General features: G+C 37.3%; 1 protein-coding gene across 1 annotated transcript in view; it reads right to left on the reverse strand.

Moving 5' to 3' along the window:
* spock2 (SPARC (osteonectin), cwcv and kazal like domains proteoglycan 2) overlaps positions 1–23,830 on the reverse strand; it is a gene marked incomplete at both ends in the record, with an annotated part of 35,549 nt that overhangs the window by 7,144 nt on the left and 4,575 nt on the right. The window contains 5 exons of the mRNA XM_081350268.1: positions 142–261; positions 995–1,109; positions 3,438–3,543; positions 5,454–5,568; positions 9,876–9,921. Of these exons, the coding sequence (XP_081206394.1) occupies positions 142–261; positions 995–1,109; positions 3,438–3,543; positions 5,454–5,568; positions 9,876–9,921 (502 nt within the window). The remainder of the gene's footprint in view (positions 1–141; positions 262–994; positions 1,110–3,437; positions 3,544–5,453; positions 5,569–9,875; positions 9,922–23,830) is intronic.

The following is a 23,830-nucleotide window of genomic DNA, read 5'->3' on the forward strand; positions in this document are numbered from 1 at the left end:
TTGTTCGTGCCAATTATCATAGGTCCATGCTTAAAAGTACTATAGAAAACACAATATATAAATGTAAATGTACAGCATTTGTGGTATTGTGTGTGTATAGGAGGCTGCTTTCTGTGATATACATGGACGTTAGAGCCTCACTTGATGCAGAGCTGGCTACAGGATTCCCTGAGCTGTTCTGCTTGCCGTTGCCTTGGAGCAGTTGGAACCAGTCCCGCAGGCGATCTCCCAGATCTGCCAGGTCCTGTCCTGTGCAACTCTCTGTGGACAGAGAAGAAGAGAGATTGAGACAGTGAAAGGAGATAAGGGAGTGTTGGCAGACGTCGGTATTGAAGAGTAAAGAACCAATCGTCCTGCTTTTGCCCTTCTGAATTTGACGAGAAAAGCCTCCGGAGACTGCAGGCATAAATCCGACATAATCAAAGTCAGCAGAAATTCACAAAAGCAAGCAGCAAAGAAAGAGAACAGCATAGTCTGTTGATAAATCAATAAAGCCTTTGTTAGAGCGAGAGCTGCAGAATCAAGGGATGTGAAAGAGACAAATAGCATCTGAAGCACTCTCAGCATAAAATCATTCATTATAATCAACAACAACAAAAAAATGATCAAAAAAAGTGTGCTTCATTGAACTTCAGAAGGTGTTTCTTCATAAGAGCATCTTAAAGGGATAGTTCATCCAAAAAATAATGGCATCATTTACTCAGCCTCAATTTTATCCAAACCTGTGTGACTTTCTTTTGTGGAACACACACACAAAAAAAAGATATTTTGAAGAATATTTCAACTGTTTTAGTGAAACATTAACTCTTTTAATGAAAGTGGTCCCATTAACTTTCATTGTATGCACTAAAACACTGATACATTTTTAAAATGTATTTTTTTATTTTTCAAAGAAGAAGAAAATTCCTACGGGATTGGAACGACATGAGGGTGGGTAAATGATTCTTGTCTGACTTATCCCTTTAACTTTTGGAAGTGTGTTGAGGGCAGATACCGTGTTTGCTGTCCACGTCTGTAGCGGGAGCCACGGTGGTGGTGCAGGGGCAGAGACCAGCACATCTTACTTTCAACTCCTTTCCAGTGATACAAGCCTGCTGCTCCAGTTTGCACTGATTCACACACAAAGAATAAGCATTATAACCAAACCACTTGTCCAGTGTCACATGCTCAAGTTCAGTGGCATGAATCGTAAGCCCAGATGGAGAACAATTATATCTACAGACGACTAAAAATCGCTGGTTCAGCTAGACATCTCCATTAAAATAAGATGATGTCAACCTTCATTTATCCCCTTACAAGGTCAGAAATAGATAATAGAGATAATACATAATTCAACAAAACGGTTCTTTCATCCGCAAGTAGGCCTACCCAGAATCCCTTCTGATAATTCTTCTTTGATTTTTAAGGATGCCAAGGGCCACTGTACAATGTATAATAGAGACTATTATCCATATTGTGCAAGCAGATTGATCTATGAGTCACACAGAATATAATATATAAAAAATATGATTTTTGACTTGCACAGAATAACAAGAATAGAAATAATGTCATAGGCATTCATTGTTTAAAACCATGGAAACATAAGATGCAGGGTAATGAAAGGATTATAGAATCCCTTTATTAAAACTTTTTTTCTTTTTTTTTAACAATCGCTAGGACACATTTATCAGTACTTAGGTCACTTTTTCAAAGCCCTTCACATAGTGAGCACAACACCAATTTAAGTGGACTAAACTGTGGATATTTTTCCACTACTTTGGTACAAAATGCATTCGTTGACTACATCTTTCAAATTACATAAATTCTTTTCTCACTCAAACACAACCACCACCAAAATTCTTTGTACCTACAGGCCAATTTGCCAATTACATACTTTTTTTAAAACCGTTAAACTTAAAGGGAACATATCATGAAAATCTGACTTTTTCCGTGTTTAAGTGCTATAATCGGGTCCCTGGTGCATCTACCAACCCAGTAACTTTGTTTTTGTAAGCCTTTCTCTGTCAAAAAATAAGCCGGACTTCGCTCCCCTTTTGACGTAGGAAGGGGATCTTATTATATTACCGCCCCTTAATCTGCACGTTTCCACCCACGGCGCCACCATTTGGTTTTCGCAAGCGACAACAGTGTAACCAGTTCTGACGCAATGGCAAAAGTTAGAGCAAAGCATGCAAACTGTTCTGTCGTTGGCTGCACAGACGAGCACAGAACACTATTTGACCAAAAAATGTCACAGCTGTCTTATAAAGACCTCAGGGAACTGTGTCAACTTGTGTAAAAGTTAAACATGACGGTACATGCAATTCAATGAGATGAATCAATGTAACTCCACAACAACTACATAAATGTATCCACTCTGTATCAAAACTCTATGTACATACAGACCAATTTGCACATTTACATACTCTTTTCAACACTGTTTAACTTAATTTGGATGTGAAATTATCTGCTGTGCCAACTGCCAAGATGAAAGTTGGTTAGAAGAGTTTTGAAAAAGTGACCCAGGTATTTAGAAATGTGTCCTAGCGATTGTAACTGTAAAGATTATGAGGTCATATGAATTAAAAAATAATGATGGGTGACAACTTTTGCTAGTGGTATTGAAGAATGACTTGATTTGAGACATGTATGCATTTTGGATATGATATATACAGCTGTGCCGAGCTGAAAAGTGTAAAGAGTGTTGAAAAAGTGACCTAAGTACAGAGAAATGTGTCATAGTGATTGTAAAAATGCTGTAATTCAGTCAAATGAAAAAATATTTGTGACCAATATTTTGCATTATATTGATATTATTTTATATTGGATATTATTTATCATTATAATTAAAAAACATTAAAGAGCCCATTATTACAATGATTCACTAAAGACAACATACTTTCCTTCCCTTTAATGAGACACGTCATGTTTGTCTTTCACATGTGCTCTCGGGAAAACAGTTTTTGGGGCATTCGTGAATAAACTTTCTCCAGGAAAGACCTAGCGGCATATTTCTTTATAAATGAATTCAGATGGAACGTTTAACAAAATTAAAGAAAGATATATGTGGTCTTGTGCTTAACAAGTATGAAATATCAACTGCAACAGAAATATATCATAATTTATACAAATGCTGGATTGAAAGGAACTAATGGAACTAAAAAACATTAATTATGATTTATTGTTTTAATCTATTGTCAGACACAATAGTTTGTTTCTCTTTTAAAGATTTAACAAAGCAAAACTGATCCCTGGTAGGAATTACTTATTTTTTTTCAAGTCCACTCAACAAAAATCTAATGAGAGAAAAGTCTGAACAAGCAAAAAAAACCTGCAACAAATCCAAATGTATTAAAATAAGCTGAACTAGAGAAATGTATCATATCTATATGATCAATTTCTCTGCAGTTCAGTTTATTTGAATACAATTAAAGGAAATTGAATGTAGTGTGAAATACCTGAGAGGCGTAGTTGTGTCCATCAGAGCCACAAACAGGACTAGAGGAGGACACTGGGCAAGCCTTACAGTTACTCTCCTCCTGTCTTATGACCTGCTGCTTCAACCTATAACACATTGGTCAAAAAGAACATAGAATCAATATTAACATCAATCATCAATATGAAATATAAACTTGGGCTTGGGTATTTGTCACTTTAAAGGGGTCATATTATTTAAATATGCTCCTTGAGGTTCACTTATAATGTTAACGTTTTTTGCACAAAAAAACAAATTTGCGGAAAAAGTTTATTTTCAACCCTCATTCTAACCCTGCTGACCCTTATCCGTTTTTAGGGATTTTCCGTTTTTGTCACTAAACGGCTAGTCTCGCGTAGCCAGACTGATGGCAGAAGGTCTGGACTCTATCGCAGCTTTTCATTGGCCAAGGACCGCCCAGAGGCCGTCTGACTGACATGTAAAACAACCAATCACAGTCCGTTTTGTTTCACATCTTGTTTAGGGGCATGAAGATGTAACGTCGATGTCCCTACAATAACAGACTGGTGTGTAGAATTATTAGACGTATTTTAAAGAGACTTTTGATTATACAGCATTTAATTGATCCTGATAAGCGCTCATTGTCACAGTTGTAAACACAACGCCGTTCTTCTTCCATGAGGGGGTTTGGCGTCACGACATCTTTGTTTCCAGGCGGACCGTTAAGGAATGCGACACGTCTCCCGGACATCCTGTAGAATTCAACCAATCAGATGATGACTTCGAAAATCCTGATGTGTTACCAGTTAAGTGTGCCATAAGCAGCAGACGTTTAGCCAGGGGTCCGTGGGCGTGACGTCATTGCATAGGAAACAGTATCAACGGGATACTGATGTGATGCTCACATCCAGTGTAAGCAAATGACAGCCGTTAAGTGATTGAATGCCAGTGGGCGCCCCCCTATGGTGTGATGATATATATAATTTGTTGATGTTAGTAACTATTCACTTATAGGCAGTCATATGCAAATGTATTTGCCGAGACGTCACAGATCCCGCAACAATATCAAAACTAGCTTGAATAATTAAATGCTTTGTTTATAATGAGGATGGTTTTTAAGCTATGAAACTTGCAGGATATTTTAATGGTACAAAGACAACATATATGTCAAAAGTTACATTATGTTATATGTTATAAAGTTATATGTTACATTTTTCATGTCATGACCCCTTTCACGCAGAAGACATTGCATCAGTGGCACGTTTTTAATTTAAGGTTACAAGAATGTTATCTGAAGTTAGATGTATGGAACAAAGAGAACCAACCGCTAAGGAATGGCCTCAGGAACATGTTTAGTTTGTAAAAAAAAAAAAAAAAAAAAAAACACCCAGGGACTAAATCTGTATACCTCACAATGTGCCATCAGACAACACATGGCTGCTTTATTAAACTGCTCTTATTTCACCTACACCAGAATATGACTTTCTCCTCACAAGTGAGTGAACATATTTTTTAAAGCATTTGTAATGATTTCATTTTCCCTACGGTTAAGTTAATTTAGTTAAAATCAAGTTTTCTTTTTCTTTCTTTTTTGCACCAAAACAGTCTTAAATTGCTATTATTTCACCAGTGTCAAAATATGACCTCCTAACAAGCGAGTGAACATTCTGTGTGAACCCTTGTGGAAATTTTGTGGAATTTTTTTTTTTTGGCACTTAAAATTACCATTTTCAACCCTTTCTCCTTCTTTGTTGCTGTTCCTTTAAGACTTCTTTCTGAACAGCAATATTTGCTCATAAGCACTCAGATCTGGTTGTTTTGAGCCAATCATATGTACCCTAAAGGCTCAGAGACTTGATTCTTCATGATATGAAGTTTTGAGTCTGAGTAATGAAAAGCTAGACTGGACAGTTGCATTCTGCACGGTGCCTTAGCATGGCACCAAGCTTCTTTGATTCATACCCTCAAAAAACAAACACTATCCTGTATTATAGTTAATGCGCATGAAGAGAGAGTCCTGTATATCTGAGAGGCTCACCTGTGCTCCAGCTTCTTGCGGTTGACGCACACGGCACGCTGGTAGCCCTGGGCAACACACACCTTATGTCGGCTGCATTTCACCTTCTGGCAGGGATCTTTAGTGGTGTCCACATCTGCAAGGGCGAGAGATTTACCCAATAATATACTATGTAGTCCAATCCTTCTTGAGATTTTAATATTGCATTGTTTCAATATTATTGAATTTATATATTGAATTGTTTCAATTATTAATTATATATTTAATTTCAATAATACATATAATATTTAATAATTATTTAATTGACTTTTGCATATAAGTTTAGTGTTTTTAAAAATTACTTTACACATTTTATTAAATACTGCCACCACAACCTGAACATAAATAAGCAGCAGGAAAAATATGATAGATTCCTTTTAAAAAATACTTATTTTTATTTCATTTTATTAATTTAATTAGTCATTTTCATCTCTATCGCAACTAAAAAACTCTATGCAATTCCACTATGAATCCCTAGTCAAGCCCTTATTTACACTAAAGGAAACATACCATGACAAGCATCCATTGATTTATGATGGAGAATGATGCAAAAGAAAAAAAGTGAATCAAAAAATAGCATAACTCAAATTCAAACGCAAAACTCTCTACGCTACAGCAGCATTACCTTAGACAGAGAATGTTATTTTATGTTCTTTCGTAAGCCATCATAATTACATCCTATACCTTATCTCTACATACTACATATAAAACCCCCCTGACTGCCTGAGAAACAATATTTCAAGACTGATAGATTATTGCAATCTATACACAAAGGCACAAGGTTGATCAGTAAGCCTCACTTTATCACAAAAGGCTCAAGCAGATTAAAGAGAACACAAGAACGATAATGTTGCTATAGCAACAGTCCAACTCCAGAGTGAGGACTGATTAGCTGCTCATATCAGTAAAAAAACACAAAAAAAACACAGAGAACTCTCTCTGTGTCTCTCCATTATCAACCCCTCTCTTCGTAAATATTTCTTATGAGCAGTGGCCCAGTGAGCTTGTCCCTTTAAAACATACTATGAAGGCCTCCATGTGTAAGCAATGCCAAATCCAGCTTAGAGAGTCCAGTCACCGCCGCATCGTCTCTCTCATCCGTCGTTACACTGGGCCGCATTTAATGTGATCATTACAATCGCAGAGTAGAAGTAAGGAGCTACTGACTCAATATCAAGCCCAGCCAGTGCCTGAGCTAATGCAGCTAATATACATCAGCAGCCAGAGACACTTAACGCTGAGCATATCAGATCAACTCGCGAGGAAAGGTTCACGGAGATAAGGACGCGATACACAGTGAACACGGGAAAGGGAAAATGCAATCACGCTGATAAATAAAACACGCACGCAGATTAAATAAAGACACCTCCATCTCTTTTTAATGAACTAAAGCGTTGTATCCACTCGATGGTCTATTAATTCACATACAGGATGACTCAACAGACTGCTGAGATGCTCTTTTCACAGGTACACACACACTGGGAACATGAACTGAACTAAAAAAAAAAACATCTGCTTGTGATAAATCTGTCCACGTATACCGGCAACACTTTGTTGACCTATTAATGCACATGCATTGTACAGGATGTGTGCAGCTCATATGAGATCATAACATTATGTATCAGACATAGATAATAAGATGTGATGCTGTGAAAGTTTCACCTTGAGATAAAAATCAGGATGAAAAAATAAATAAGTAAACTACCGTTCAAAATTTTGAGATTCGTACAATTTTTTTTTCTCAAGAAATGAATACCTTTATGCAGCAAGGATAAATTTAATTGATCAAAAGTGACAGTAAAGACATTTATAATGTTACAAAAGATTTATATTTCAAATAAATGCTGTTCTTTCAAACTTCTAAATAATTCTGGGGGAAAAAATAGGTTTTCATGAAATTATAAAACTGTTTTACAACATAGATAATAAGAAAGATTTCTTGAGCAGCAAATCAGCATATTAGAATGATTTCTGAAAGATCATGTGACACTGAAGATTGGAGTAATGATGCTGAAAATTCAGCTTTGCCATCACAATATTACAGTTTTAGTGTAGTTTTGGTGAGCATAAGAGACTTCTTTCAAAAACATTTTAATAAATCTTACCGACCCCAGACTTTTGAATGGTAGTGTATGTGTAGTGTATATGTATGTCAAATATGGAAGCCTGTATCCACATTGGAGTAAAAAAAGAATGTAAAAAAGATAGTTTTGAATATATATCTCCCGACTGAGCTTGTTTATCTCACAATGTGACTTTATATCTCACAATGACTTTATTTTTTATCCCACAATAATTAAAAAAATGTTTGGTCTGTATAGTAAAAAGACACGACTGACATCATCACATGGTGTTTTGAGAAAAAACAATAGTCACAATAGATACATTCATAGATTTATCCTGAAAGTTGTGTGACAACCGCTGTGTTGATAACTTGTAAAATGCAAATTTGCTCCTCATTAAAAAGGTAAGGACCACCGCCACCTTCAAATAAGCCAGTGTAAATAAGGCTCTTTGGGAATTTCGGTTGCTTTGGTATCTGTTAGCTGTCTGCTGCCTGAAAATCGAAACATGGAGAGCAGATGCTCGTGAAATACCAGACTATAAATAAAATCTTACAAGGCCAATTAAATGCAAACGTAAAGTAAATAATTGTTACTGTTCGACATTTCTTCTACACTGCAGATTTATCTAATATAATTTCTATCATTCCACAAAAGGGGTGTATTTTAACACTCTTAAAACTGGTTGGCCAGAAAAATCTCTTTAAAATATTTTAAACAGATTTCTTTTTACTTTTAAAATCACTTCAAACAGCAGTTCTTTACTAAATAAAAGTGATTCTGACACGAGTGAGCTGTTCCTTGTTTTTCTCTTATTGGTCTATATTGGACTGGTGCATGCATTGAATGCGTTTTAAATGGAAACATTTATTGGGGCATTGAGGGCTGGGACAAACCTCTTTTACCACTGTCTCATTAATTATCTCATAAAGGAGACAAAATGTGTTCAATGCGGCAAGATGAATGGCTTCTATTTAATCCATAAAAAAAATACAATTATGAGTGCATATACCTAATGTGTGTACATTCTAAGAAAAAATTCTTTTTCATATTGATTTTTCACAGGTTTTATCCGTATTTTGAATTAAGCATTGCATTGTGTATTTTTAGAGTTTAAAGGAAATCTCTGTAAACTTAATAGGATAATACCTTAGTTCCATATTTCTACTGAATTTTTTATTATTACAGCGTACGGACCCTTATATACTGTATGTGATTAATACATTTAGTTGGGTTTGGTTTGAAAGTGTCAAATCAATAATAGCACAAATACAAACTGTTAAATAGTATTTAGCATTTTATGTTGCTCTCTAACCTTTGACAAAATGATCTGACAATAATTCCCAAATTGTCACAGAGAATGACTACAATTAATGAGTTTCAAACAAAAGATGTGAAGTGGGTGTAGAGACGGCCGCACAAGTAGCTTTAGTGCCAACTCAAAAAACGGACCATCGGGTTCATGGACCTCTGTTCTTGGACATATGAAGCTTAAGTGGATTTGTGCTTTGAAGGAACAAAGCCAGTGTCAGTCAGTGCTAAATCAAGCCTCCGGGGCTCTTACTGGGTCTTCTGTGGAACTAGCAATTATCCATTAATTACATCCTGAGATATTTGCTAATGGACTCCTCCATTCTGAGGACTTCGCTTCAACTGAAAAATCAAGTCATAATGTTCAAATGTGTCCGGGCAGTCTCTCTACACCAGCACAACGAGGAGATGACCTCATCTCTTGTGTAAGCAATTAGTGTTTGGCAGCCAGGAAGAAAAGTAGGGCTGTCTGCTGTGACAAACATACGCAGACTACAGTCAAGACTAACCGCACCATTGAATAATAATTACAATGGTTGCACGACACTGTTAGGGATTTGGTTTAAAACACTAAATATTACATTTCTGACTGAATTAATTCAGACCAAAGAGCTAAAAATGCAAAAAGACAATTCGAGACCATTTTCAAACAAAACAAATTTTAAATAAACTTTGAAAATCTAAAGTTTGAAATTTGCTAAGTGTTCTAATCATCAATGTAATATTTGCATACTGAATGCTCTTTCTTCTCTCCTCAAATTATATGCATGCTGAATGCAGAGCATCATGAAAATGCATTCTTTATTTACACAGAAACAAAATACAAAACTAGCATTAATTCCTCAATAAATGACACGAATGCAAATCTAGTCGGAACATTTAACCTAATGTAAAATGAAGCTCCATTTAAAAATAAACTAGGCCATTGTTTGGCACGTCATGTGATTTGGGCACTTAAATTGAATGGCTTAAAGACCGCTCCATAAAATGTAATAATGTGATGCTATTAGTAATATTAAATATGACTTACTTTCATTTGAGCTTTGATTTTCATCCCATGATCTGATGTAATCATCCTGACAGAAACAAAGAAATCAAACAGTCAAATGTGCTGCATAGAATGAACTTTAAGCCTTTAGTCAAAAATAATACTTCAATCACTGTGTATCTATCATTAACCAAACTTAAACGTACAATACTAAGATGTTTTAATTGTGAAATGCAGTGGAAAAGCACTAATGGAAAAAGGAGGGATGGAACTTGAAGATAAACAAGACAAAAAAAGGTGAAAGCTTGAATGAATTGTCAAGCAAACATGCATAAGCAACTTAGACTGCATAAAAAGTAGGTTACGGCTTTGATGGAGAATATTAGATTAAGCAATTTAAAAGAGACATCAAACACAAGCAAAGTCATGATACAGCACTACTGACCTCCACTTCCTGGTGAAATGTGAGAAGGATGAATCAAAGACAAAAGAGAAGGAGACAGTTAGAGGAGAGCGATGCATCTCTAAGGAGCAGCCATCAAGAAAAAAAGACAGGATCCGACTGCTAAAAAAACATCTATTTGCTGTGATATTCCATGATATTCCCACATGTGTCCTTTTAAAAGAGGCAGTTGCTTTAAGATAATTATACACATGGTGCTCATAACACTTTCAACACCCTGACTAATAATAATAACAACCTTTTTTGTAAAGTTCACAAGCTTATTAGTGTCATCAGCAGTCATTTATCTTTGCAGTTGTAGGTGTAAACAGGAAGAGAAATGGCATATTGATTGGATTTGGCTTTGTCAGCTAAAACATCGCAATAAATAACTTTTCTGTACTGTAGCAAATGTTCATATGTCAAGTGGCAATACATACAATTTATCACTCCTGAAGTGTAGACTATTAAAAAAAATTGCATTTTCATTAAATAGAAGTTACACAATTATTTAATAGGGTTTTTGATGAAATACATTATGGCTAAATTTATTTAATAATTTAAGTCTGTTTATGCTGCCTACAAAGGAAATACTGTGTGGTGTACTGAGACATTAGATGTCCATAATCAGTAACATCTGATGAACAGAGTGGTAAAACCTCTTGAATATATTTTGTATCTTTAGTTAATGGAAATTGAAGGAACCACCCATTCGAAACACACCCTAAATTCTTTAGATATGCATTTTTGAGAGAAGAGAGTTGTACACTCAGTGAGCGTGAAGTATGTGGAAAATTCTGTCACATCAATGTGTTCCCCCTCGCTGAAAAGATGCAAGGATGAATCAGAGCAGAGAAATATTGCCACGGCTAACATAAATATTGCCACAACATATCATCGTCATCTAATTTTATGTAACCATCATCACAACACATCACCATCATCGAAATTTCTTAAAAGCTTAAAAAACTTGAGAACTCTTCTAGCTTATAGAGTGCAACAGTGTGCCACTTTTCAGCAGCCTTGGTTCCAAAAGTATTTTTCCCATATAGTTGTAAACCATGAACCAAAACAACCAGCTATGAACTTAAACTTTATTTGAAGCAAAAATATATTTGAAAATCTGACAAAGGTGGGAAAATGAGGGAAAGAATACAATCCCACGAAGTAATCTGATTTAAAAAAATATATATATTAAAGATGTTTTTTATTTATATAGAGACAATATATTGCAAAATATTGAAGGGAGAGGATTCTGGAATCCACAGCTGCTTCAATGTATATCTAATGAGTGATTATAATCAAGGTATTAATCAATATTTTACCTTATAAATATCACATGAGTTGAATGACTTCTCTAAGCTTATGAGATTTTACTTAGTTATAGAAGTTGCCAGTGTGATAACTGAAATGATCTTTTCATGTATTCTCTAATGTCTGTATTCAATATCTGAGAGGTGACTGAGGGTCTGGCCAGGAATACAGTAACATGCTTGCTCATTTAGCCCGGCTTCCAGAGATAAAAAAATAGACTTGTTTTGTTTGAGAAAGGTCTTCAACATGTGTTTAAACATATATCTGTTCTTCTAGCTCACCATGACAACTAAAGGTCACAAGGGTCATTGGAACCAATAGTTTAAGGGGCCATTTCTTAGTTAAAACATTTACTTTACTGTTCTATATTAGAGTGTCCTCTCACTGAGAGAAAGAACATGTTATCTGGATGATTTGGGAAGAGTCTCCTGTTTATAGTTACCCTGGAGTTCTCGCGAGAGCACAAGTTGAATTTGCTCAGCGAGTTACTCTGGTGTCGAGTAATGATGCTCATTAAATATGCCCCTCGATTCTTGCTGCACCAATCACATTGGGTTATCTGATATAGGCGGGCCAGAGGCCATTAGTCATTAGTAAACATTGCAAGATGGCTATGGATGAATACCAGTTGTTTGAAACGGCTTTGGCTGCTATAATGAATGAGTTAGACTTGGCTTTTTATCTAAAACAGGAACAGAAGACGCCGCTCGAATCGTTCCCTTGCAAGAAGGACGTTTTTGCTGTTTTGCCGACCGGATACGGTAAGAGTATAATCTACCAGTTAGCTCCGCTGGTAGCTGGGGTTTATTGTTGTGATTGGTCGTAGTGTTATCCAATTGCGTGCAGTGAGATTTTCAAATGCACGCTTGGTGCCGCCCCAGGAGCTAGGTGATTTTCATTAGTCGACGCCAGACCATGAAAGGGTTAGTTCACCCAAAAATGAAAATTCTGTCAGTAATTACTCACCCTCATGTTGTTCCAACCCCGTAAGACCTTCGTTTATCTTCGGAACACAAATTAAGATATTTTTTGATTAAATCTGAGAGCTGTCTCACTCCTCCATAGGCTTCTAAGGGACTGAAACTTGCTGGCCCAGAAAAGTTATTAAAGAGATCGTTAATATAGTCCAAGTGACTACAGTGGCTCAATCTTAAATTTATCAAGCGACGAGAATACATTTTGTGCGCAAAAACAAACAAAAATAACGACTTTATTCTACTATTCATTTCCTTCTCTCTGGGCCTCGTAGTGTTTTTGCGTAGCGTGTCTGTGTTGCACGTCATCACTCATCACACACATGACAAGCGTCGACCAATAGTGAGCATACGTGGTGATGTGCAACACAGACGCGCTACGCAAAAAAACTACGTAAACTAACTCGAGGCTCAGAGAGAAGGAAATGAATAGTAGAATAAAGTCGTTATTTTTGTTTGTTTTTGCGCACAAAAAGTATTCTCGTCGCTTGATAAATTTAAGATTGAGCCACTGTAGTCACTTGGACTATATTAACGATCTCTGTAATAACTTTTCTGGGCCAGCAAGTTTCAATCACTTAGAAGCCTGTGGAGGAGTGATCAGCTCTCAGATTTAATCAAAAATATCTTAATTTGTGTTCCGAAGATAAACGAAGGTCTTACGGGGTTTGAACAACATGAGGGTGAGTAATTACTGACAGAATTTTCTTTTTTGGGTGAACTAACCCTTTAATCTTTCAGATTTAGGTCTGGATTTCCAGGCTAGTTTATAGTTAGAGCCCGACCAAATCCAACCTTGAAGAAGCTGTGTGTGTGTGTGTGTGTGTGTGTGTGTGTGTGTGTGTGTGTGTGTGTGTGTGTGTGTGTGTGTGTGTGTGTGTGTGTGTGTGTGTGTGTGTGTGTGTGTGTGTGTGTGTGTGTGTGTGTGTGTGTTAGTATTCTTGGTAACAGGTTAAGGAACAAGTGGCATTATTGGAGATTGACTGACTTGTTTTCTTCGACATGCTGGTGCCTAGACACACATTTGTGACCTCGGGGGGCCACTGGTTCCTAACTCAGGGTCCTGGTGGCAGCCGTACATGGATATGTGCTACTGCCTACAGTCCATGTGTGGTAAATTTACTATGTTTATCTATTTCTTAGCCATTCAGAATCATTCAACCTGAAGTAATAACGTAGCTTAGACCTTGGTGAAGGGCATAACTGCTGTGATCTTTGTAAATGCAGAGCATGGCCTGCAAACTCCTTGCGAGTCTTGAAGCTGACTTCTGCCTGATGGAACTGCAAACTATCTTCAGTAAAACAATTCTTTAATTTATTATAATTCTGACTCTTGTATTAAATTGACTGCACTTCTAACTCCTGGGGCCTCATATAAACATTGCGTACGCACAAAAGAAGGCGTACGCCGCTCTCTATGCAATAATTGGTATTTATAAAAAGCAAACTTGACGGGAAAATGTGCGGTCCTTCAAGCAAACTCTGACCCAGGCGTACGCACAAAACCGGGTGAAATGAGAAATGGCGACACCGTCGGCAGATGGAAGAAACACGTGAAAGTGTGTGAAAGTGTAGACCGCTGTGTAAAAGAAATGGCAATACTGCTTCTCATAAATGAGATGAAGACTTCACAAAGCAAGTCTTACAATTAACAGCCTACACGAACACCCGTTTGATCGATCTGCAGTGTAGGCCTAAAACAAACAAAATCAAACGAAGATTACAACAGAAATGCAAATTAACACATTTGCAAAAAGAAAAGTGAAATATGTTCTGCAATAATATTGGCATGTTATGCAATTCATCCTCATAACACATCTGTAGCTTGTCAGATGCAATCAAATGGATGGTAATAAAATGCCATGAGGCCATCACAATGTGTAATGACGCGACCATTTATTTTTTATTTCGGCCACGGTCCGAGGTTGTGAGGCTACAGCATTAACGGCGTCTGCAACCTTTTGCCACCCAAGTGCCTTTTTGGCATTAGTAATGCCCACACTGTGCCCTCCAAACAACATTTTACTCCTCTTTTCCACCTCGCCAACGATAATTTCTACTTCACATTGAGTGAAGTTACGTTTCTTGGTTTTCCTCTCTGTATTTGCCATGATTTCGCAATCGATGAATATTAACTTGTGGGCGTTTCACGGACTATTTATGGGTAACTATGGGCGTGACATGAAGCCGCAAAAGCTGCGCTACATTTAGAATTGATTGTGATTTATTAAGGGAAAACTGCGTAGGATCTGCGTGCGCACGGTTTTATAAATCAGAATATTTCTGTGCGTACGCACATCCTATGTTTCATCCGTACGCCACTTCTGACGCAAATCCTACGCAAAGTTTTATAAATGAGGCCCCAGGTCTTAATCATATCTGATCCTTGGGTCTTTAACTGTATATCCCCTAACAATATGCATTGCATACAACTATTTAAGTACTTTAATTTATCTGCAGAATCATAATGTAGTTTTTCATCAGGAATTCCACTCTTGAATGTGATTATTTAAACAATAAGTTGAAATACTGAGGACTGATAGCTTCAACAAAACCATATACCACTGATTAACAACTTTGTAGCTGACAGTAAGTTTGTCTTTAAAGGTTTATAAGTTGTTGCTCAAAATTAATTCCCCTATAGAGTAAATGAATGGGATTTTCATTCCAGAACCCGACTCTTGCATTCTATATGCAAAAACAACAAGTAACAGTGGCTCAACCTATGGTTTGCGTTTGGGGTGAGGCTATCTGTCTCACTATCGAATAGAAGAAGGGAAGATACAGAGGGGGAAATTACATACTTTCCTTAACGAAGGACGTTAATATTATGAATCATTATATTAACAGCTCAAATGTCATCCAAAATTTGACCACATGTGGATGCGTAAACCCAACAATTTGTTGTCTTTAAAAGTATAAAGACATTTTAGAGTGAGCAGTACTTGAGAGACAATCTAGGAAGCAGTCATCCACAGATGAGCTTCTCCTGTATCCGGAGTCAGCTCATATTTGGCCTGCCTTGAGTGAAGGCTGCCAGCACCATCCCTCAGAGGATCTTGGTCTCATCAAAAACACCACTGAACGCATCAACCCCTCCTGTGTTGACTGACAGCTCTTTTATTCCTCATATGTCTGAAATGTTATCGGGCATGTCTGAAAATGCACTCTGTAAATTCATCTTCGATTTGGAGGCGCTGATAACACCTGTGCTTGTTTGTTTGTATGACATACAAGCATTTGATTGGCACATGAGAAGAAGATAAAAAGTGATACACACATGCATGGGTGTGCGTGTTCAAGCAGCAGTTGGCGGGTGAACTGGATCTGTCTTTTTCACTCATACTTGACAGTTACATGCCATATGCACTATTGGGCTCCTCTGTTGCTGCTGCCATGAAAACATCTGCGACATAAACACGGCATAAAGGCATCAGGGAACACAAATCCAATGTATTTACCTTTCAATTCATATTTTTCACGTGATGTCAACCTTATATGAACGCCCACCTGGAAGGCAAAACAATGCCTCCCTCCAATGTCCGACTGTTATTTTAATCAGCTTTTTACTAAGTACTAATATAGTTATGATGTTAAAAGACCAAATTCAGTATGCACCTTATTGATGATGCATTTGATATTATGCACGTTAAGTGTTATCCCACAGCAAACCATTATAAAGAAAATGCGTAATTTATTAAAACAATGATAATGGAGGACCAAACTCAGTATACACTTTATAATGAAGCATACTATGTGGCAAGAAAATGAACCCAGAATCTGAATGCAACAGTTTCAAGTTAAGTATTTTACCACAGAAACTATTATAAAGAAACCCCTTTACATGCAATTTAGTGGGTTATGTTCATGTTATGGGCTCATCTGATTGTCTATATATAATATGCATCATCAATAAGTTCACTGAATTTTATGTTTTAATCACGCTGTCTTAATACATTAAGCTATGTTAAAGGTATAGCGGAGGATCTTTCCGAATTTTAGATAAGACCCGCCCTCTCCACTTTTTGAAAAGTTTGATTGATTCACCAGAATGATTGACAATTAGGAGGACCAATAGTATAGGTGATCCACCCGGAAGTAAAAAATCCTCCGCTATACCTTTATCATAGCGTTATTATTAGCTGAAAATCCTGATCCATTATGAGAAAGCGCACATTTCACATTCAAACACACATCTCCCAAAACACGGCATTTTGCAATCTGTGACGAAGCAGAGGGTAGCCCATAAGCGTTTGACTGCCATAAAACATGTCGTAAAGCTTATTGAGGCAGCATTTTTTACTTATTTATAAGGAGTGTGGGATTTGACGTTTAATGTCGCTGCTGAGAATAGGGATGAAGATCGCAGAATAAAGGCTCGAATTTGGGTCTGTTCCTCACAATCGTATGGATTCTAAAGATCTGGATTACAGCGCACAAATAAAATGTATTACTTTTGTGAATTTATGTTGCATTTTTGGTGTATTGTATGGTTCTGTTGTTAGTCATAGCATAGGACTATCCTGGTTAAAATGCCTTTTGAGTCCCACAGCAAACAGAATAAATATTACATGATACAATAAGTAATAAATTATACCCTCAATGAGCTGAAGCACTTCTGAACAACAATCTTCATCATGTGACTGAAAAAGGAGCCAGCCTTTGTCACTATTTTGCCTGGCAACCTGCTTTCAGCGTGTGACCTCTCACCTTGTTGTCTCTTTAATTTCATGTCATGCCTTGTAACCTTAAGGGGATTCAAGTTTGGCTGTCTCTATTTTGCCTTTTCTGTTTCCACACATACTAGAGATTTGCTTTGACAAGTTTGGAATGCTCAAAACGACTCCTTGTTGGAGGCGCACAGAGAAGCAGCCTTCCTTAATTGATTAAAGCCGGATGGACCTCACAATGGCCTCACACCCACATATTCATCACATCCCAGTGTTGCTGGCAATCACACAGGCTCCTTACAGTTCATAAACACCCCAGGCAGTGCATGAAGCTGAGGGCCCACACATCTATTCCTTTGACTCTGAATCTAATCGGTCGTGTTCCACAAGCTAAAAAAATCAAGGGAAAAACAGATACTGTATTATATCGGAAGCTTCCAAACTATGTTTTCACTGTCACACCATGGCTATAGCTGACAGGCAAGTACAAGCCTCCCACTTGATTTATGCATAGGGCCTTTTCCGACTGGGCTTTTCAGATTAACCGCACACTGGAACATCAAAAGCTTTGCTAACAGCCCATCGCTGGCCCCCCCCCCCCTTCTCTCTTGACTGTGAACATCCTTGCTTTCCACGTGTAGAAAAAACTCTGGCCTGCCATTCTGTAAGGGTTTTTGTAGAGCGGCAGGCAGATCCTCCAGGAAAGAACTCCAAAGAGAGTGCTGATTTCTCAGTGAGAATGCCCTAAGAGTATTTGTCACTGACTCATGCATTTAAGTGAAAACATATAACTGAGGGTGGGTGAATGCTTCATGATGACTTTTATTAGTTATCTTTATTGAGACACATAAGAGGTTACCATGTGCACTTTGATGCACGAGACATTTAACAATTTGACTTTGTGACGCCTGACTCATTGTAAACAGATGAAGTGATCCATCTAGCACAAATGCCCAGCAGATCCGCAGCACTGTAATACTCTATAATGGATAACACACAGATGGACAATGAGATCACATTATAATTTTAACAATTTCAGCAATTTACACATAACTTATGATGATAAATCATAGTTTGCCAACTTGTGCCCCAGGCTGGAACAAAATGAAGTGCTCAAGTATTAAACAACAGATAATATTGAGTAAAGTGTGGTGTAAAGTATTTGAGAAAATGTAATTAGCAGCTGTACAGAATCTTTATGGTTACTTTGTACTTTGAGTATCAAAGATTTTAGCAACATTTCCTACTTGACTACATTTTTAAATAAGTATATGTACTCTTTACTCAGATATAGCCTACATTTGTAATGAGTATTAATTGTATTAACTAATTGCATTACAATTAATGTAATGCAATTAGTTCAATGAGTAATGTATTCGTCCAAACATTATGGACCATGGCAAGCAGACTTTGGGACAAAAGGAGAAATAAAACGAGGATCAATATCGGCGTGGCGTTTTCGAGATGCCGAGAGCTCCGGGTCCGCGACAAACTTCGACTTGACAGAGCTTCACGACTTGACAGAGACACCGCTCTTGCTTATTTATCAGACAGGTGAGCAAATGTACATAAAACGAATGAATTTTACATAGCTCAAAATGATGAAATGTTAGAATATGATCAGTATGTTTTTCTAATGTTGATCAAGCTTACTACTAATCTCATACAGCCAACAAACTAACACATAGAATAACATTATAATTTTCAACACACTCAAATGCAGTTTAGTATGATATGATTTAGTAGACCAAGTGAAACAGCGCAGCGTTACCTCACAATTTTAATTTGTTACATAAACTGACCAGTTTGAGTAGTAATTCAGCACTTGCGGGTAGTTCAGTAGAATGAAATGTCCTCATTCCTTAATATCCATGGGAGTCGCGTGTGGCGCTTATATCTGTCTCTCATTAGCAATTGCGACCTGGTTCATACCACAGCAATGTTAAAAAACATGAATGTATTCACTCATCCATAAAAAGTATTTCCAATAAACATTATTAGATCCATCAGCATGACGACAAGTTCTATAACTCCGCTTATTCACTGCGTCATCAATCTACGCCTTTGTTATTGTAAAGAGGTTAGTGACCCCTAGCGGCGAAAAAACTTACATATTGTAGCTTTAAGAGAATAGGGACAACCCTCTTAAACCATGCGCCGAGCGTGCCGACCACATTAAGCAAAAGTGGATTTGGACACGCCCTGAGTGAGCGTGTTGCAAATCCATTTGTCCTTCCTATGAGAAGTATCGCGAGTGCTTGGACTGGAGTATGTCATTAATAGGACGAGGCATCAGTTTATTGTCACGGATTTGGTGTGTCGCGTCGCACTGCGCTGCATCCAGTGTATACAACACCACTGATTATAATGGGTTCTATTGTCTTTTGTCACATCACGCCACTCGCATCTGGTGTAGATATTTTAGAAATGTTTAGCCGGTGCAGACTTTTAATCGTGGTATTGGAATTGGTAACTTGTAATTGAGTCATTTTTGCTGTAAGGTATGTCTACTTTTACTTAAGTATGGTTTTCAGGTACTCTGTACTACTGGAGTAAAGGCAACGGTAGCTATTAAGATAACTACAACGATAACTATATTAGTGTTCGTTCACATCGACTCATGATAACATTCTGCTTATTATATGCGCACTCTTGAGTTATGTTGTCTGACGCATTAAAAGCTTAAGCTCTTATAAAGAAGGGGGATTCTGATTAGAACGATTATTAAAAATATATAGTTATAGTGATCATCCTTGGTGTGAACGGGCCTTAATTCAGACACAATTCCAATTTAAGCCACAGTCAAATTAACTGTTGTAGTTACGAGTGAACATACATTCATTTCAGAGTGTTTGAACGAATCGGTTGAGTGAATGATTCATTGACTTACTAAGGACAGTCACCTGTTTCATTCCTAAATGAATGATCTGTAATTTTGAACAAATCAGTTGAGCGCATGACCCTATTCACCTTATTTTTAACATCAGACTAATATTATAACTTGTGTGTGCAAGACTTCTGGTGTTATCCACTTCCAATTATTTTTAGCTGTACAAAACAGCTCTTTATACTGCTTGATATTGCAAACTGGTATTTCTTTCCATAATATTTGAATGTATTAACATAACATTAACATAGCATAAATAGTTTTACCATTTACTTCACTTTGTTGTTCTTCTAGTTATTAACTTAAAGCGGCTAATGAATCAAAAGTCTTACACATTCACAGAAAACAGCTAACTTCGCTTTGCAAAATAGGGTGAATAGTTATATAGTTATAGTTATCATCCTTGGTGTTCTATTGAGGTGAATGTAATTTAATATACAGTGCTATGCATAAGTTTAGACACCAATGCTAAAGTTGACTAAAAAGAGGAATAAAAAATCATCTTTTGGAAATTGAACTTAATGCCTTAATTAAAAAAATTAGGAAAAATCCAACCTTTAAGGACACCAATTTTCTTTGTGAATGAATAATGTATCGTAAATAAATAAATGTTCTTCCTTGAAATACAGGGTGCATAAGTTTGGACACCCCTATGTTAAATTCCCATAATGCAGGCAGATTTAAATTTTTAAAGGCCAGTTACTTCATGGATCCAGGATACTATGCATCCTGATAAAGTTCCCTTGGCCTTTGGAATTAAAATAGCCCCACATCATCACATAGCCTTCACCATACCAAGAGATTGGCATGGAGTACTTTCCATAAGATTATCTCTCAATGCAAATCAAACTAGCTATTAGGCAAACTGAAATAAAACCATGCCAAACTCTAGGTATGGTGAAGGCTATGTGATGATGTTGGGCTATTTTAATTCTAAAGGCCAAGGGAACTTTATCAGGATGCATAGTATCCGGGATCCATGAAGTAACTGGCCTTTAAAAATAAAAATCTACCTGCCTCTATGGGAATTTAACATAGGGGTGTCCAAACTTATGCACCCTGTATTTTAAGGAAGAACATTTATTTATTTATGATACATTATTCATTCACAAAGAAAATTGGTGTCCTTAAAGGTTGGATTTTTCCTAATTTTTTTAATTAAGGCATTAAGTTCAATTTCCAAAAGATGATTTTTTATTCCTCTTTTTAGTCAACTTTAGCATGGGTGTCTAAACTTATGCATAGCACTGTATATAATCACTAGTTCCAGTCCTCGATTTAGATTTTCATCTTATGAGTGAATCTATTCACCTTATTTTGTGAATAGATTCACTCATAAGATGTTGGTCTGTATTAGTATTTTTGTAACGGCACTCGGAAAATCAAAATCGAGGACTGGAACTAGCTGTTGTATATATTAAATTAAATTTTTAATAGTTTGGGGCAGAACTATGGTAGTCAGACCAATAGCATGCAGATAGGCAGTGCAGAAATTATATAACACACATTAGACGAAAATTTTGATTTTTCTCAATGCAAATTAGAGTGTCAAATTATCTCCAATGTGCCCAGAAAAACTGCAAGTCAGTAATGTTCAATCTTCTGCCCTCTTCAGCGTCAATAACACTCCAACCGATTGTAAGGAACCAACTGACAGCTCTGAAAGTGAGGGAGAACAAAACAGCGCAGGCAAGTGCTGCCTTTAAATGAGCAAACCTGACACTAGAAGCAGTCAATAAGGCTTCCTCTGCTTGAGAACGGAAGAAATGAAGGACTCGAATGCTGGGGGTTATAGGGGAATACAGGCTTGACAGTTCATATTACCTCCATACATTTATGGAGCTCTTTAGGCTTAATCCTTCCTCATTACCGCTGGAGGCAAAATGAACTTAAATGGAGTCAATTAAACTGGACATTTAAAAAAAAAAAATGCCACCTTCATCAATGATGAGCAGTCTTAGGGGGCAAACATAACACTGTCATTGTTGTATTTGTAACTGGATGCCCAGAGCAAAAGCCTTTTATAATTCTGTGGTTTTAGTAAGTCAGCTTGATCTTCAGAGAACACAGTGTTTGGTACCCAAACTCCCAGGGGCTGCAGGAAACAGCCAAGAGGGTGACAGAAATGTAAGATAGCACTCATTCCTTTGCACATATTGGAAGGAAAAAGACATGTTAAAAGAGCCATTTCATGCCTCAAACTGGACCAAAGCCTCCGAAAATTAGCCTGGGTATGCCACTCACGGCACCTGCACTTTCCAGATAAAAAGTCTAATTCAGCAAGAAAGGCCCAGACCCCAGGAACAGAATGATGAAAGGCCAGTTTCTCACCACTCAATTAAAGCCCACCTACACTCCTGGCCTATAGCCAAGACACTCTGCAGCAATGCCCTCACTCGCTTTTCTCAACAGCCATTCTACCGCACTCAATTTCCCCCGTCCCGCAGGCCCCAACCTCCTCCTCAGACAATCCAGCCTGTTGACAACCTGTGACCCTGGATCACAAAACCAGTTACATGTCGCACTGGTATATTTGTGGCCATAGCCAACAATACATTGTATGGGTCAAAATTACAGATTTTTCTTTTATGCCAAAAATCATTAAAGATCATGTTCCATGAAGATAATTTGTAAATTTCCTACCGCAAATATATAAAACATTTATTTTTGTGAGTGAATGCAGCACAATCGCGAACATAAATGGAGAACTTTAAAGGCGTTTTTCTCAATGTTTCGATTCTTTTGCATCCTCAGATTCCAGATTTTCAAATAGTTGTATCACGGTCATATCATAACAAATCATACATCAATGGAAAGCGTATTTATTCAGCTTTCAGATGATGTATAAATCTCAATTTAAAAAAAATTGACCCATGTGACTGGTTTTGTGGTCCAGGGTTACAGATGTGCATAAACATGCATCGACTGAGTTCCAAAAAAAGCGTAATGTTTTGCATTTGAGAGCCCTGAATGCTGATTTATCATGGCTGAGAGCTTAATGGGGTATTTGGGTGTATCATCTTAAACTGCATTATCCGTAGTTATGGACCATATGCTATCTCTGGCAGTTGTGAGGACATTCCCACCTCCAAGAGTAATCTTGATGGACTGGAGCTGTGACGGGCCAGCGCTGAGGTTCTCTGCAGATGCACATCCATTCGGCTAGTCAGATGAGATCACTCACTGACAATTTGACAGCCAAATAGCGATGCATTTGCATACTGCCAGGCTATTTTAAACTACGTTCATCAGCGACAAACACAAACTTGCTTAGCGGTGCCAAACGAAGCCTTCGACAGAGTTCTGTCTAAAAAAGAGACTAATGCATTCAACATTTAATCCACAGAGAAAATTTCATAAATGAAGAAAAAGACACATCTAAAGCAATCACAAAGACCAGGCTTCCTCCACCCACCCTGAATGAAAAAGAAAATGCACTCTAAATGAAATGGCAATGAATGGTTAAATGGAAAACCATTTTCAGTGTAGGCTCGAAACATTTTTCCTCATTAAAAATGTAGTGGTGGAATAACAGGTGCAAGCCGACACAGCGTTCTGGAATGAGGGAAAGCACTGATTTTTAATGAGCTTCTTCTACATTGTGAAGGGGGGGAGAGAAAGAGTGGGTTTGCCAGCCACTGTATTTGGTTGTTTACTTTCAGTAGAATAGATAACAGACTCACTCCTGGATTCTGTCTTTAACTGTTGGT

Source organism: Scardinius erythrophthalmus (assembly GCF_964197995.2).
Source record: "Scardinius erythrophthalmus genome assembly, chromosome: 21".
Lineage (NCBI taxonomy): Eukaryota > Metazoa > Chordata > Actinopteri > Cypriniformes > Leuciscidae > Scardinius > Scardinius erythrophthalmus.